The sequence below is a fragment of the Linepithema humile genome, chromosome 1 (assembly GCF_040581485.1).
Source record: "Linepithema humile isolate Giens D197 chromosome 1, Lhum_UNIL_v1.0, whole genome shotgun sequence".
NCBI lineage: Eukaryota > Metazoa > Arthropoda > Insecta > Hymenoptera > Formicidae > Linepithema > Linepithema humile.
Window position 1 is genome coordinate 37,668,018 of NC_090128.1, and position 13,519 is coordinate 37,681,536.

General features: G+C 35.1%; 4 protein-coding genes and 1 pseudogene across 4 annotated transcripts; all 5 read right to left on the reverse strand.

The window, feature by feature from the left end:
- Window positions 1–340: 340 nt before the first annotated feature.
- On the reverse strand, window positions 341–3,624 carry LOC105676663 (odorant receptor 10-like). The gene is made up of 5 exons (XM_012374713.2): window positions 1,485–3,624; window positions 1,239–1,338; window positions 1,006–1,116; window positions 621–776; window positions 341–544 (listed from the first exon to the last, which is right to left on the reverse strand). Exons 1-5 carry the CDS (start codon window positions 2,282–2,284, stop codon window positions 491–493), a joined length of 1,221 nt encoding a protein of 406 aa, XP_012230136.2. The 5' UTR covers window positions 2,285–3,624; the 3' UTR covers window positions 341–490.
- Window positions 3,625–4,177: 553 nt separating this feature from the next.
- Window positions 4,178–5,446, reverse strand: LOC105676647 (uncharacterized). Its single transcript, XM_067358170.1, has one exon. The coding sequence runs from the start codon at window positions 5,012–5,014 to the stop codon at window positions 4,268–4,270; it is 747 nt and encodes a 248-aa protein (XP_067214271.1). The 5' UTR covers window positions 5,015–5,446; the 3' UTR covers window positions 4,178–4,267.
- Window positions 5,447–5,499: 53 nt separating this feature from the next.
- Window positions 5,500–7,797, reverse strand: LOC105676662 (odorant receptor 10-like). The gene is made up of 5 exons (XM_012374712.2): window positions 6,666–7,797; window positions 6,420–6,519; window positions 6,187–6,297; window positions 5,802–5,957; window positions 5,500–5,725 (listed from the first exon to the last, which is right to left on the reverse strand). The coding sequence occupies exons 1-5, from the start codon at window positions 7,463–7,465 to the stop codon at window positions 5,672–5,674; spliced, it is 1,221 nt and encodes a 406-aa protein (XP_012230135.2). The 5' UTR covers window positions 7,466–7,797; the 3' UTR covers window positions 5,500–5,671.
- A 28-nt stretch (window positions 7,798–7,825) lies between these two features.
- On the reverse strand, window positions 7,826–9,181 carry LOC105676648 (odorant receptor 4-like; annotated as a pseudogene).
- A 3,385-nt stretch (window positions 9,182–12,566) lies between these two features.
- LOC136997452 (histone-lysine N-methyltransferase SETMAR-like) lies at window positions 12,567–13,121 on the reverse strand. The gene has a single exon (XM_067348296.1). The coding sequence runs from the start codon at window positions 13,119–13,121 to the stop codon at window positions 12,567–12,569; it is 555 nt and encodes a 184-aa protein (XP_067204397.1).
- Window positions 13,122–13,519: the final 398 nt, after the last annotated feature.

Here is a 13,519-nt window from a genome sequence, read left to right on the forward strand (position 1 = left end):
GCTTTGAGAGAAGAAGAGCTTTACGTTTCCGAATGATGAAAGGGTGGAAGCGATCGATATGTGTAGACTGTACAGATGTCTGGATGTACATTGTTGATTACTTTATGTGTAGTCATATTGTATATTCCACGCTGCTACTTAGTTAGTTAAATGCGCGATGAGAAGACGCGGAGAATATAGTATTATATAATATTATAAAAAAGATAACATCTTTTCTCAATTACAAAGTTGGGGATTTTCTCTGTTTTTGATTAGTGCACAATCTAATTTCACATTGCAATAAAATATATGACGTGAAAAAAAATTTTAGTAGAAAAGACACGAAAGAGTTGGATTTTTTAAGCAAATATTTTAATAAATCCGTAAGTTTTCTATTTATTAAACTCCATTCTGACATTTTACTTCTCTTTTTCTCGATATAAGATTAAGTAGTTATAATTGACATTTATACAATTAACAATTGTATCAATAATTTCCTCACTTCAGATTTTTATGTAGTTAATGTACGTAACATATTCAAGTAAGCGACCGATGTCTTAACTACCTAATGATAAATAAATGATATGTAGCTTGTGTTACTAGTAGATATACTTAATAAATACCAATATTGCGCTACTTACGTCACTAAATGTACTGAGAGATAGCTCGAAAAGATTTCCAGCAGTAAGTTTCACAGACGAATTAGCCATAGCGATTATTAATACAAGTGCGAGACCCTTTCTATCTGGTAAGCGATGCCAATCGATCATGTAAGACACCTCGCTGATCTTTTTGCACTGTTTATAGGATTATTTTTTAGATTTCTCTTATTTAATATAAAATGCTAATATGTTCACGCTTATATTAAAAGGAATCATTTTCTAAAATAATATTGTGCATTTTAAATCATATAATATTCAGTAATTATTGCAAGAAAATATTTTTTCTATTCTAAAAATATCCACAAAAGTTGTCACAGAGGTACAGAGAAATCCTTTGACAATAATAACTACTATTAATAGTTACCTGTTCGGTTACAAGTTCGCCAATGTAACAAAATATGAAAATATTAAACGTAAGAGATGTTAGTAGAACAATATATGTTATGAAACTCGCAGGTTCTTTACTTTCCCATTCCTGCAATGTAAAGATTTCCACATTCGAAAACACGTTATTGTAAATCGTACTTGCAAATTTTCAGTATTACGTGAAAGAAATGATGCGGTTTGCAGTACGTACTTTTTGTACGATATGCGTACCGTGATAGTAAAATATCCAAGAAAACACATGCTTAACGTACATCCTATCATTTCCACGAAAGATATTTCACGCAGTACTTTGTCCGTAAGCGATATAAAACTGTAAGACAGCGGTGACGTTAATGTGAGAAAAATTTCATTAAAAGAAAAATATGAGTCTTTGAACTCATTAAAAATAATCAGTAATTAATTAGAACACACAAACATAAAAATCAACATATTGATCTTTGTCAAGGATTAACTTACTGTAAAATTCGTACGTGCTGTTGAACAATCATCGTTACTCTCTCGTCCACGCTGGCGCAAAAATCTTCCCGTCCTTCTACCAAGTGGTCGATCCATTGCATCAGAACCTCCAAGCGGCCGTAAGCGTGCATTGCAAAGACAGCGGCTAAACTGCAAGCTCCGGTTGTGATGGAGTGTACGAGGAAACCTGATAGACATTGTATCCAAAAGAAAATCTCACTGATCGGACTATGTCGCGCGTCGATGATCACTCTGGCGACTGGATACACCAGTGGCCGATACGTCAAATTTCCGTCGTCCGTGACCGTTCCGTTGCTGAACGGCAAGGCGAGATACCAAAACAAAGCACCGCCGTACATAAAGAACGCGCATATCACCACGAGGCGTCGGCCGAATTTCGCATTTTTGATCATGATGGTTCGATCGCTATAATGTTGAGTATTCATCCAGTCACTCTTGATGTGTTCGATACCCTTCCGAATGTCGTTCTCGCGAAAGATTAGCGAAGAATACTTTATGACGGCCATCAGGCAGAAGTTCAACGGTCCGGTAAGCTTTAAGGTATTGTATGTATCCTCAACCTCGAGCACAACAAAGGCGGCGCAGGGTATGAAAAGGAAGCCGATCAGACCGATGCAGATTATATTTATCAACAAATACAACAATTTTTCTATCGAGGAAAGATTGGCTGATTTCGGCCAGGCACCAATCGGTTTTAATATCCAGCGATTCAGTTGGACGCTCAGCCGCATATTTTCTTCATGATCGTAGATATTTGCGACGGAGCTTGTCTTCTGCATAGCGATTCCGTTTATTATTGAAACTTAAGAGCTTGACTACTGATTGTAACTACTGATTGAGAGGATTGCGCGAAAGTTCGAACGCGGAAAATCGTCGCGACTGCGCCGTTCTGCGCAACTTCCCTTCCCGGAAAAAAACAATCAAACGTCAGGATACGAAGGGTGAAGTTTACAGACAAACTTTTGCGACTTCCGCAAGAGGGTTTAACTCTTGCTCGTTGGTTATTTTCTGCTCATGAATTATGAGCGCATGATCTACAGTCTTTCATGATTGTGAGATATTTTTTGCGAGTATTCAAAGAGAATCGTAAGTGTGTCTTTTTTGTCGAGTGATATTGTACAATGCGATATGCGTTTATGATATTTTATATGCACATATAAATATGTATATACATATGTATATACATTAGGGCGAGTCAAATGAAAACCTTAAATATTTTTTTGTCACAATTTATTGAACAAAAGTGGTCCACATTTGTATAATTTTTTTATGCGGTCTTCATTGTGTTCAATACAAGTTTTCCAGCGCTTAATGCACAAAGCGCATGGATTCCTGTAGAAAAAAATTCTTTTGGTCACGTGCGCAACCACTCATGCACCGTCGAGGAGAGTCTGGAACTCACACCGTTTCGGAATTTCCTAGTTTATTTGTACATTTGCTGAAGTGACAGACATACATCATCATACTGCAACTTTATTCGACGATGAATTTCAATAGGTTTCACGCCTTCACTACTCAAAAAATAGATCGCTGCTTCTATTTGGTATATGTCTCAAGTGGGATGGCCATCTTTACACCGCTACTGTGAAATAATGTTGCTTGTCTACACTGTGCTGTTACTGTGCTGTCACAGGACACTCCTTTAATCATTGGTAACAAGACTGCCAACTTACAGAACAATGGCACGTTGTTTCGTGATTTTTATTGCAATTTTAAGGTTTTCATTTGACTTTCCCTAATATACATATATATTAAACATTTACATATAAGATATATAAGAATAAAAATGTAATTAAAATATTGTTGCGTACCCTAAATTACGCGCCGTTTATCTTTGTTGTGTTGTTATAGCAACATCGATTAACGAACTATTTGTTAGTTTGTAAAAGAGTTGTAATAAATTAAATGTTATGTGTGTTAATGTTACCATAGAAACTAACTAATGTTTATTAAATTATCGATTTTTTCTGACTATCAGAATTATGCTAGCTGTCAGTGTGCGGACGCGTATCTGACAGCTCCGGCATATGGTATTCTTTTCCTTGTTATGTTTGTGTTATTCGTTCAGTGTTTAACAATTAAAGTGTTTAAGAGTCTAAATTGGTGTTCAGTTGTACTTGTGTGTTATGTAATTATCGTTCGGGCGATCTCGGACTGTTGATTTCGACACGCGGACGTAACAATATGTTTCCTAAAAGAAATGCATAATTGTCACATTTGGCAATATCCTCGGTTAGCGCAATGAAGCTAAAACGTGGAAAACAAGCAAATAATTATAATTCTTTTTTATAAGATATTTTGCCGCGTAATATTTCTATTCGATTAAAACATTGCTTACTAATTATTTAAATATAACGTGTGTTTAGTTTGTTTTAATATTGCGTAATACTGTTTCAAAATTGCCAATGTTGTAATAAAATATTATTATTAAACATTTTAAAATAATATCAAAATCTATTTTACAGTCAAAAATTTTTATGATTGAAAATTTTGAGGAAAAATTACATTTTTGACAAACACTACATATAGGTACATAATAGCCAACGGTTTTATAACATAAAATGATAAATGGAGTAAAAAAGGCAATAAGGACCAAACGCATAAGTGTCAGTGCGCAAAAAACAATTTATTATTAATAAAAATACAAGATTTGACAAAATGAAAGTGTTTTTTGCGTACTGACACCCGCGCGTTTGGTTCTTATTGCCTTTTTTACTCCGTTAATACATATGAAATATTTCAGCTTTAATCCAAAGTCAGACTTACTTTAAAATGCGTACATGTAGTTCAATGATATTTGCCAATTTCTCGTCCATAGTGTCATTAATATCCTCTCGACCGTCGACCAAATAGTTCAGCCAAGACATGAGCACCTGCAACTGTCCGCAAGCGTGCATTGCGAGAAGAGCTGCCAAACCGCACGCTGCCACCGTGATGTTATGGGCAACGAAGCCAGACAATAGCTGGATGAAATAAAAGATTTTGTTAATGGGACTTCGACGAGCGTCAGCAAGCACTTTAGGCACCGGGTACACCAATCTGCGGTAAGTCAGATTTCCATCCTCTTCAACGATCTTGGCGCGTGTGAGCGGCACCGCCACGTAATAAAATAGGACGCCGCCGTACATGAAGATACCGCAGATAACCACCAGCCGACGACCAAAATTCGCATTCTTCAACATGATTTTTCGGTCCTCCGTATGTTTCACGTTTTTCCAGTCGCCCGCGATGTACTCAACGCACCTGCGGATGTTGTCCTCGCGTAGAATTAAGGCACAGTACTTTATCACGGCCGTCATAAAGAAACTTAAAGCACTGCCGAGCTTTAGCTGGCTGTAAAAGTCCTTGATCTCCAAGACGATGTACATGCCGCAGGGGATCAAAATTAAGGCTAGTAGTCTATTGCAGGTTATATTCGACACTCTGTACCACAGTGTCTCGAACCAGGAGTGTCCTAAAGACTTCGGCCAAGTGCCGATCGGCTTCAAGGTCCAGACGTTTAATTGCATGCTGACTTGAAGATCATTTTTAAAATTTCGGTTGTGAAGCTCGGGTTTGTTGTTAGCATCAGAATAATGGGATGGGCTCTCTATTATCGCGATACGAATGACTGATGTATACTGACGGTCGCAAAGCTTCGCGCTACTATGATTTGCGCTTGCGCTACTTTCCGGATTTCCTATAGAAAAAATTCTACGCAGAACAAAGTTGCGGCGATCGCAACAAAGTTTGCGTGACTGCTATAAAACTGTACGTAGTGTTTCAAGCATCAGGTTTTTTCTACAGGTTTTTACATGCGCATTTTATAATAGCCGTCGCGTTGACAAACGCGAGGGAAAAAGCATTGTGATATATTTAGAATAAATCTCGTTTTAGAAAATCGTTAAAAAAAATGTCATATAAGACTGGCATACTTAATTAGTGCACAATCTAATTTTGCAATTAAATATATTGCAATTAAATATATGACGTGAAAAGAAATTTAGTAGAAAAGACACAAAACAGTTGGATTTTTTAAGCAAATATTTTGATAAATCCGTAAGTTTTCTATTTATTAAACTCTATTCTTACATTTTACTTCCCTTTTTTCCGATATAAGATCAAGTAGTTATAATTGACATTTATACAATTAACAATTGTATCAATAATTTCTTCACTTCAGATTTTTATGTAGTTAGAGTACGTAACATATTCAAGTAACCGACCGATGTCTTAACTACCTAATGTTAAATAAATGATATGTAGCTTGTGCTACTAGTAGATATACTTAATAAATACCAATATTGCGCTACTTACGTCACCAAATGTACTGAGAGATAGCTCGAAAAGATTTCCAGCAGTAAGTTTCACAGACGAATTAGCCATAGCGATCATCAATACAAGTGCGAGACCCTTTTTTCCTGGTAAGCGATGCCAATCGATCATGTAAGACACCTCGCCGATCTTTTTGCACTGTTTATAGGATTATTTTTCAGATTTCTCTTATTTAATAAAAAATGCTAATATGTTCACGATTATATTAAAAGGAGTCATTTTCTAAAATAATATTGTGCATTTTAAATCATATAATATTCAGTAATTATTGCAAGAAAATATTTTTTCTATTCTAAAAATATCCACAAAAGTTGTCACAGAAGTACAGAGAAATTTTTTGACAATAATAACTACTATCAATAGTTACCTGTTCGGTTACAAGTTCGCCAATGTAACAAAATATGAAAATATTAAACGTAAGAGATATTAGTAGAACAATATATGTTATGTAACTCGCAGGTTCTTTACTTTCCCATTCCTGCAACGTAAAGATTTCCACATTCTAAAACGCGTTATTGTAAATCGTACTTGCAAATTTTCAATATTACTTGAAAGTAATGATGCGGTTTGCAGTACGTACTTTTTGTACGATATGCGTACCATGATAGTATAATATCCAAGAAAACACATGTTTAACGTACATCCTACAATTTCCACGAGAGATATTTCGCGCAGTACTTTGTCCGTAAGCGATATAAAACTGTAAGACAGCGGTGACGTTAATGTGAGAAAAATTTTATTAAAAGAAAAATATGAGTCTTTGAACTCATTAAAAATAATCAGTAATTAATTAGAACACACAAACATAAAAATCAACATATTGATCTTTGTCAAGGATTAACTTACTGTAAAATTCGTACGTGCTGTTGAACAATCATCGTTAATCTCTCGTCCACGCTGGCGCAAAAATCTTCCCGTCCTTCTACCAAGTGGTCGATCCATTGCATCAGAACCTCCAAGCGGCCGTAAGCGTGCATTGCAAAGACAGCGGCTAAACTGCAAGCTCCGGTTGTGATGGAGTGTGCGATGAAACCTGATAGACATTGTAACCAAAAGAAAATCTCACTGATCGGACTATGTCGCGCGTCGACGATCACTCTGGCGACTGGATACACCAGTGGCCGATACGTCAAATTTTCGTCGTCCGTGACCGTTCCGTTGCCGAACGGCATGGCGAGATAATAAAACACAGCACCGCCGTACATAAAGAACGCGCATATCATCACGAGGCGTCGGCCGAACTTTGCATTCTTGATCATGATGGTTCGGTCACTATAATGTCGAGTATTCATCCAGTCACTCTCGATGTGTTCGATACCTTTACGAATGTCGTTCTCGCGAAAGATTAGTGAAGAATACTTTATGACGGCCATCAGGCAGAAACTCAACGGTCCGGAAAGCTTTAAGGTATTGTACGTATCCTCGACCTCGAGCACAATAAAGGCGGCGCAGGGTATGAAAAGGAAGCCGATCAGACCGGTGCAAATTATATTTATCAACAAATACAACAATTTTTCTATCGAGGAAAGATTGGCTGATTTCGGCCAGGCACCAATCGGTTTTAATATCCAGCGATTCAGCTGGACGCTCAGCCGCATATCTTCTTCATGATCGTAGATATTTGCGACGAAGCTTGTCTTCTGCATAGCGATTCCGTTTATTATTGAAACTTAACAGCTTGACTACTGATTGCGACTACTGATTGAGAGGATTGCGCGAGAGTTCGAACGCGGAAAATCAAACGTCGCGACTGCGCCGTTCTGCGCAACTTCCCTTCCCGGAAAGAAACGATCAAACGTCAGGATACGAAGGGTGAAGTTTACAGACAAACTTTTGTGACTTCCGCAAGAGAGTTAAGTTTAACTTTTGCTCGCTGATCATTTTCTGTTCATGAATTATGAGCGCATGATCTGCATTCTTTCATGATTGTGAGATATTTTCCGCGAGTATTCAAAGAGAATCGGAAGTGTGTATTTTTTGCGAGTGATATTGTACAATGCGATATGCACTTATGATATTTTATGTACACGGGGAAAATTTTATATAAAAAATTATTATGTACGGTAGTAGCCGCGGACCATGAAAGAATTATAAAAATTTTTACTATGTTTTTCGCATGTGACACAATATAAAAATATTGAAAGTAAAAGATACGAGCATTATGGCATATGTTAAAAAGGAAAGTGCATCATTTCGTTCCCATCTATAAAATATTATTATGCATATGTAAATATATATTAAAAAATACAAGAAAATTTATTTTACTACTCTTTTTTTAAAGAAATTTAATATATGAATCATGAAATTGGTAATATAAGAAATTGATTAATAATGAATTATATTCTCATACCGTTATTACATAATATCCTAAGAGGCATAATATTAAAGTGCTTCCAATAAATTCTATAAAACACATTTCTCCTACAACATCTTGTATCTGATTTAAAAATCTAAAATTAGATAATAATTGTTATAATTTGCAATATTACACTAAAAATTTTATTTACAAAATTATATAAATCATTATTTACAAATCATGTAAATCAATAGATTACTTGTAAAAAACAAATATTTCAATTTTTCTGTATTTAATATTTAATAATACGACTCTTACGAAGCTGATTTTAAAAAGCATTAAAATGTTTTAATTAATTAACAATAATCAACCAATTTTAATGTAATATTTATGTAGTATGAAGCAATTTGCAAGCAAAAAAAAATTTAGTAACAAATTTATAAAAAATGAATAATATTTTTAGCTACTCACCTACGCACCCTCACGTGATGTGCGATGATCAGCGCCAGTCTTGCATGAGTGGAATATTCCTTGGACCAATGATTTTCGTTTGCTAAATTTTCCAACCAAGTCACCAGCATTTCAAGTTGTCCGCAAGCGTGCATGGTGAATAACGCGGTGACCCCGCAAACACTGGCCGTCACAATATATATTGCGATACCGGTCAATAGATGCAACGAGAATATGATCTCATAGGCAGGACTGTGCTGTGGATCGAAGAAGATATAGTAATTACCCTGCACCAACGGTCTGATCGTAACGTTTTTGTTAACGACAATTTTGCGCGAACAATCGGCTGAATGAAATAATAAGTGAAACCGCTGGTAAACAGGAACAATATAGTGCAGATGAGAATAAAACGCCCGCTTCTTGCTTTATCCAACATAATCTTACGATCGTTTACATTTCTGACATTTTGTTAGTCTTCCTTCACGTGTTTCACGCATTCTCTAATGCGATTTTGTCGCAACATCAATGTGCAGTACATGGCTGGCACCATACTGTAAAAACAAAGTGCGCCAAACATCCTGAGTCTTTTATTAAACGTGTCCACGATTACAAACATGTATAACGCCCACGGTATTATTAGGACCTTGAATAAGTTCTCGCTGTTTTTTTTGTTAAAAAAAAACATTAATTTAAAATATAAGGCTTACAATAACTTTACTCAAAGTATTGTCCATCATTAGAGACCACTTTCTCCCATCTTTCTGGCAGTAATTGAATCCCCCGTCGAAAAAACGATTCATCTTTTGACGCAATCCATGAATCGACCCATTTTTCGGTTTCTTCGAAAGAATGGAAGCGCTGCTCGCTCAAACCATGCGCCATCGACCGAAACAAGTGGTAATCCGAGGGGGCTATGTCCGGTGAATACGGCGGGTGAGGTAGAACTTCCCATTGAAGCGTTTCCAGGTAAGTTTTGACTGGTTTTGCCACATGTGGCCGAGCATTGTCATGTAACAAAATGACTTTGTCGTGTCTCTGCCCGTATAGTGGCCGCTTTTCTTTTAGAGCTCGACTCAAACGCATCATCTGAAGTCGATAGCGAGCTCCCGTGATAGTTTCATTAGGTTTCTTCGTCTTCAAACTTTGTCGGTGCTCCAGAACGTTCTTTATCTTCAAGGTCAAAGTCATTATTTTTAAAGCGCCTAAACCAGTCTCTGCATGTCGTATTCGACAGAGCATTGTCACCATATGTTTCAACAAGAATTCTGTGTGCTTCAGCTGCAGATTTCTTTTGAATAAAGCAGTGCAATAAAATTCCCCGCAAAAACACTTTATTTGGCACAAAAGTAGACATTTTCGCAATAGGTAATTAAACACGTGGTTGACACTGTGGTAAACTGTATCTACTAGAATTTGAGGTTACATATAGTACTACTTAGCTGATGCGTTTCCGTACGAAATTCCATGCACAGAGTGCCGCTACGCCATCTTTTAAGAAACAGCGAGAACTTATTCAAGGACCTAATAGATTAAAGGACAACAGAAAGCAACAGGCAGCTCTGAGGAGCCCTTCGAGTAATCTTTTCTGGCACCGGGATTGTTTCTCTAGCATCGGCCATACGCCAATAAATCCCATGATTACTTTGTGTACTCGTACGGTGTACTTTATATCAGCTTTATAATTGGAATTGTATAAATTCACACGATCGATCATGGCATTTACTTCAACAAACGAGGCTAAACGAATTTTTTCGATCACTTGTTCGCGAAACGGTTGCGCGATTCGACTGACCGACGAAAAAACTTTGCAGTTACATTATGCACGCTGTTGCGTCTGCGTGGGTGAATCATCTTTTCCATGGTGATTTGTCCACGGCGCAGTTAAAAGTTCGGTACGAGAGTTTACGCGAAACTGTGTGCGATTTTTTGTCGGTCGAAGATAATTACAGGGTAGAATCGATTTACATGGAACAGTTTTCGAAACTTTTACAAAAGTACGGGCAAATCACCTTCCGTACAGCCATAGGTCATGGATCGGATCATTTGTATAATAAAATAATAGTAACATATAAATTAATCGAAAGTTGTCGTTAAAAAATTTACATATAAAAATTACATAAAAATAACTATTTAAAAAACTTTTTTAAATACAATTGTAACTTCTTAGTATTGTATATTTTTTCACTTTTAATTACTGCATTGATATATTTATCTCAACGTTTTATAAATTTAAAAATTTGTTTACAGTAAATTTTGAATAAACAAACTGCGATTTAGTTTTAAAAACAGATTAAAAGAATAAATTTTTGAGAAATGCCAGAAAAAGAAAATTACAACTTAACTTACAATTTTTGAAGAAATATTTTATTATTTATAAAAAGATAATTTTAGAATCAAGATAGAAATGATTTGTTTTTTAATTGCCCACATTATATTTTAAAAATAGTGTCAATTACAGATAAATGCACTAATATATTGTTATGTTAATCCAGAAAGATATTCGTTCAATAAACGTACAAAATCATGTAAATTTTCGGAGTAAATTGAAGTATGTCAATGATGTTTTGATGATCTACAAAATAAAATAAAGCATATATCGCACACCCGTAAGAAAAATGACACACGTCGAAATTTTTCGAATTTTGTTTTATGTGTGGATTATGTTCTAAATACATCGGTCTTGAATAAAAAAGAATGATAAAAGTTGAATACAAATACTTTCCGCGTGAGTCCGCTATGTTTAATATTGCCGCAAATAATTAATTTTAAAATTATTGTTTAACCAAGAAGGAACATGTGAAATTATTTTCCGCAAAATCAAGCTTGCTTCAGACGATTTATAATTTGCGCCAGGATTTGAGATAAAAATCAATTTATAATTATTAATAGCAAACGTTATTATTAACGCAATTCCTTCTTGAACGTCTATTAGTGACTTGTTAGACGATTATTTTGATAATCTATATACGAGTTACGTACACTCAACAATAGGAATACCTTAAACATACAAATTTAACACATATCGGAACATATATGCGTTTTTTATACCCAGTGAGAATCGACATGTCGGAAAGGCGGATATTAGACGTCTATGCCTTCTATGGTTGAAATTGGTATCCAAATTAAACCTCTTTTAAACTAGTCAAAAATTTTGTTTTTATTGATTGTAACGATGTTTTTTTCGCAAATTTGTAATTTGTATCATAATATAAAACAGAATTTAAGAATAGAAACGAAAAAAGGTTGACGTCGAATAGACGTCGATTCGACGTCTTTGCATCCAATCATTTCATACATAGCTAATATACCACAATTATATATAAAGGAATGTATATATAACTATTATATAAATGTTTATATTAATTATAAAATGACTGGTTAAAAAGACGTCAAATCGACATCTGTTCGACGTAAATTTTTGTTTTGTTTAATCTTAAATTCTGTTTTATATTATGATACAGGTTACAAATTTGCGAAAAAGACATTGTTACAATCAATAGAAGCAAAATTTATGTAAAAATATTAATATTAATATTAACGATAAGTTCGTGTGCTTGTGTGATTCAATACTAGCTTTGTGAAATAAAAGTGTTCTTATGGTCTAAAAGTGCTTTTGTCAACTAAAAAGCCTTTGTCGTCTAGATTTTTATAAAATTGATTCAGTTTTGTAAAATTGATTAATCTCTCTGAAAGTGATTTATTTTCTCTCGCGGCCACCATTCATTGTTTTAAAGAAGATCATTTCATATCATATCGATCTTACTTCCTTTCTTTTCACCGTGCTTTTTGTTTGGAAAAAAGGTTGCTGACGCGACCTAAAGGTCGAAGCACAAACATATTTTTATGTGTAAGTACAACAATTAATCTTATTATTCTTTTTTCTCAAATCTGTTTATAAATAAATATTCATACATACGTACGTATTATGTTGGTGCAAATAAAATGGCCATTTTTTAATTTAAACTTTAGACTTTTATTTGACAAACTTAAAACTTGTTTTATTAATCGAAATAGTCTCCATCTACTTCAATGCACTTTTGCCAACGTGATACAAATGCATTAATGCCATTCTTAAAGAAATCTGAAGAACGAGAGTCGATGAATTCGTGGAATGTATTTTTTACAAGTCTTTTTTCTTGAAAAATTTTCCCAGTTAAAAACCCATCCAGATGCTTAAATAGATGGTAATCTGTTGGTGAAATGTCTGGAGAATAAGAAGGATGAGGAAGAACTTCGAACTTCAACTCGTCTAGTTTTTTTACGGTTTTTTTCGCAATGTGCGGTTTAGTATTATCGTGAAGCAACAACGCACCGTGTCTATTGACTAATGCCGGCTGTTGAGCGCGCAGTTTTTGATACATGATGTCAATTTCTTGGCAGTATTTATCAGCATTTATAGCCTCACCTTGTTTAAGAAACGAATAATGTACGATGCCTTTACTTGACCACACAGACACCATAATCTTCTTTGGATAAAGGTTCGGTTTTGGCATGTGTTTCGGAGGCTCATTCGCATCTAACCACTGTGCAGAACGTCGACGGTTGTCGTAAAGCATCTACTTTTCATCGCACGTCACTATTCTGTGCAATATTCCATCATTATTTTGTCGAGAAAGCAAAGAAGTGCAGATTTCTAAACGTTTCATCTTGTCCTTTTCTGTCAGTTACGAAATGAAGGAAAGAAAAGAAGTTTCTAGAAAGAAGAAAGGATGAGAGAAAAATATCAGAGCGCGTTTTCTCTCATTCTTCCTTCTTTCTAGAAACTTCCTTTCTTTCCTTTACTTCGTACATTTAGATTCTCGAAAATGAGATCAATGTATGTAATGTTCGAACACTTTAGTATCTCGAATTCGAGATTGTGTACATTTTAATAATGTCTCTAGTAGACAAAAATCAATTTTCTGTATGAAAAAATATTAACAATCCTCGCATTAAACGAATTTCTTTATTTTCC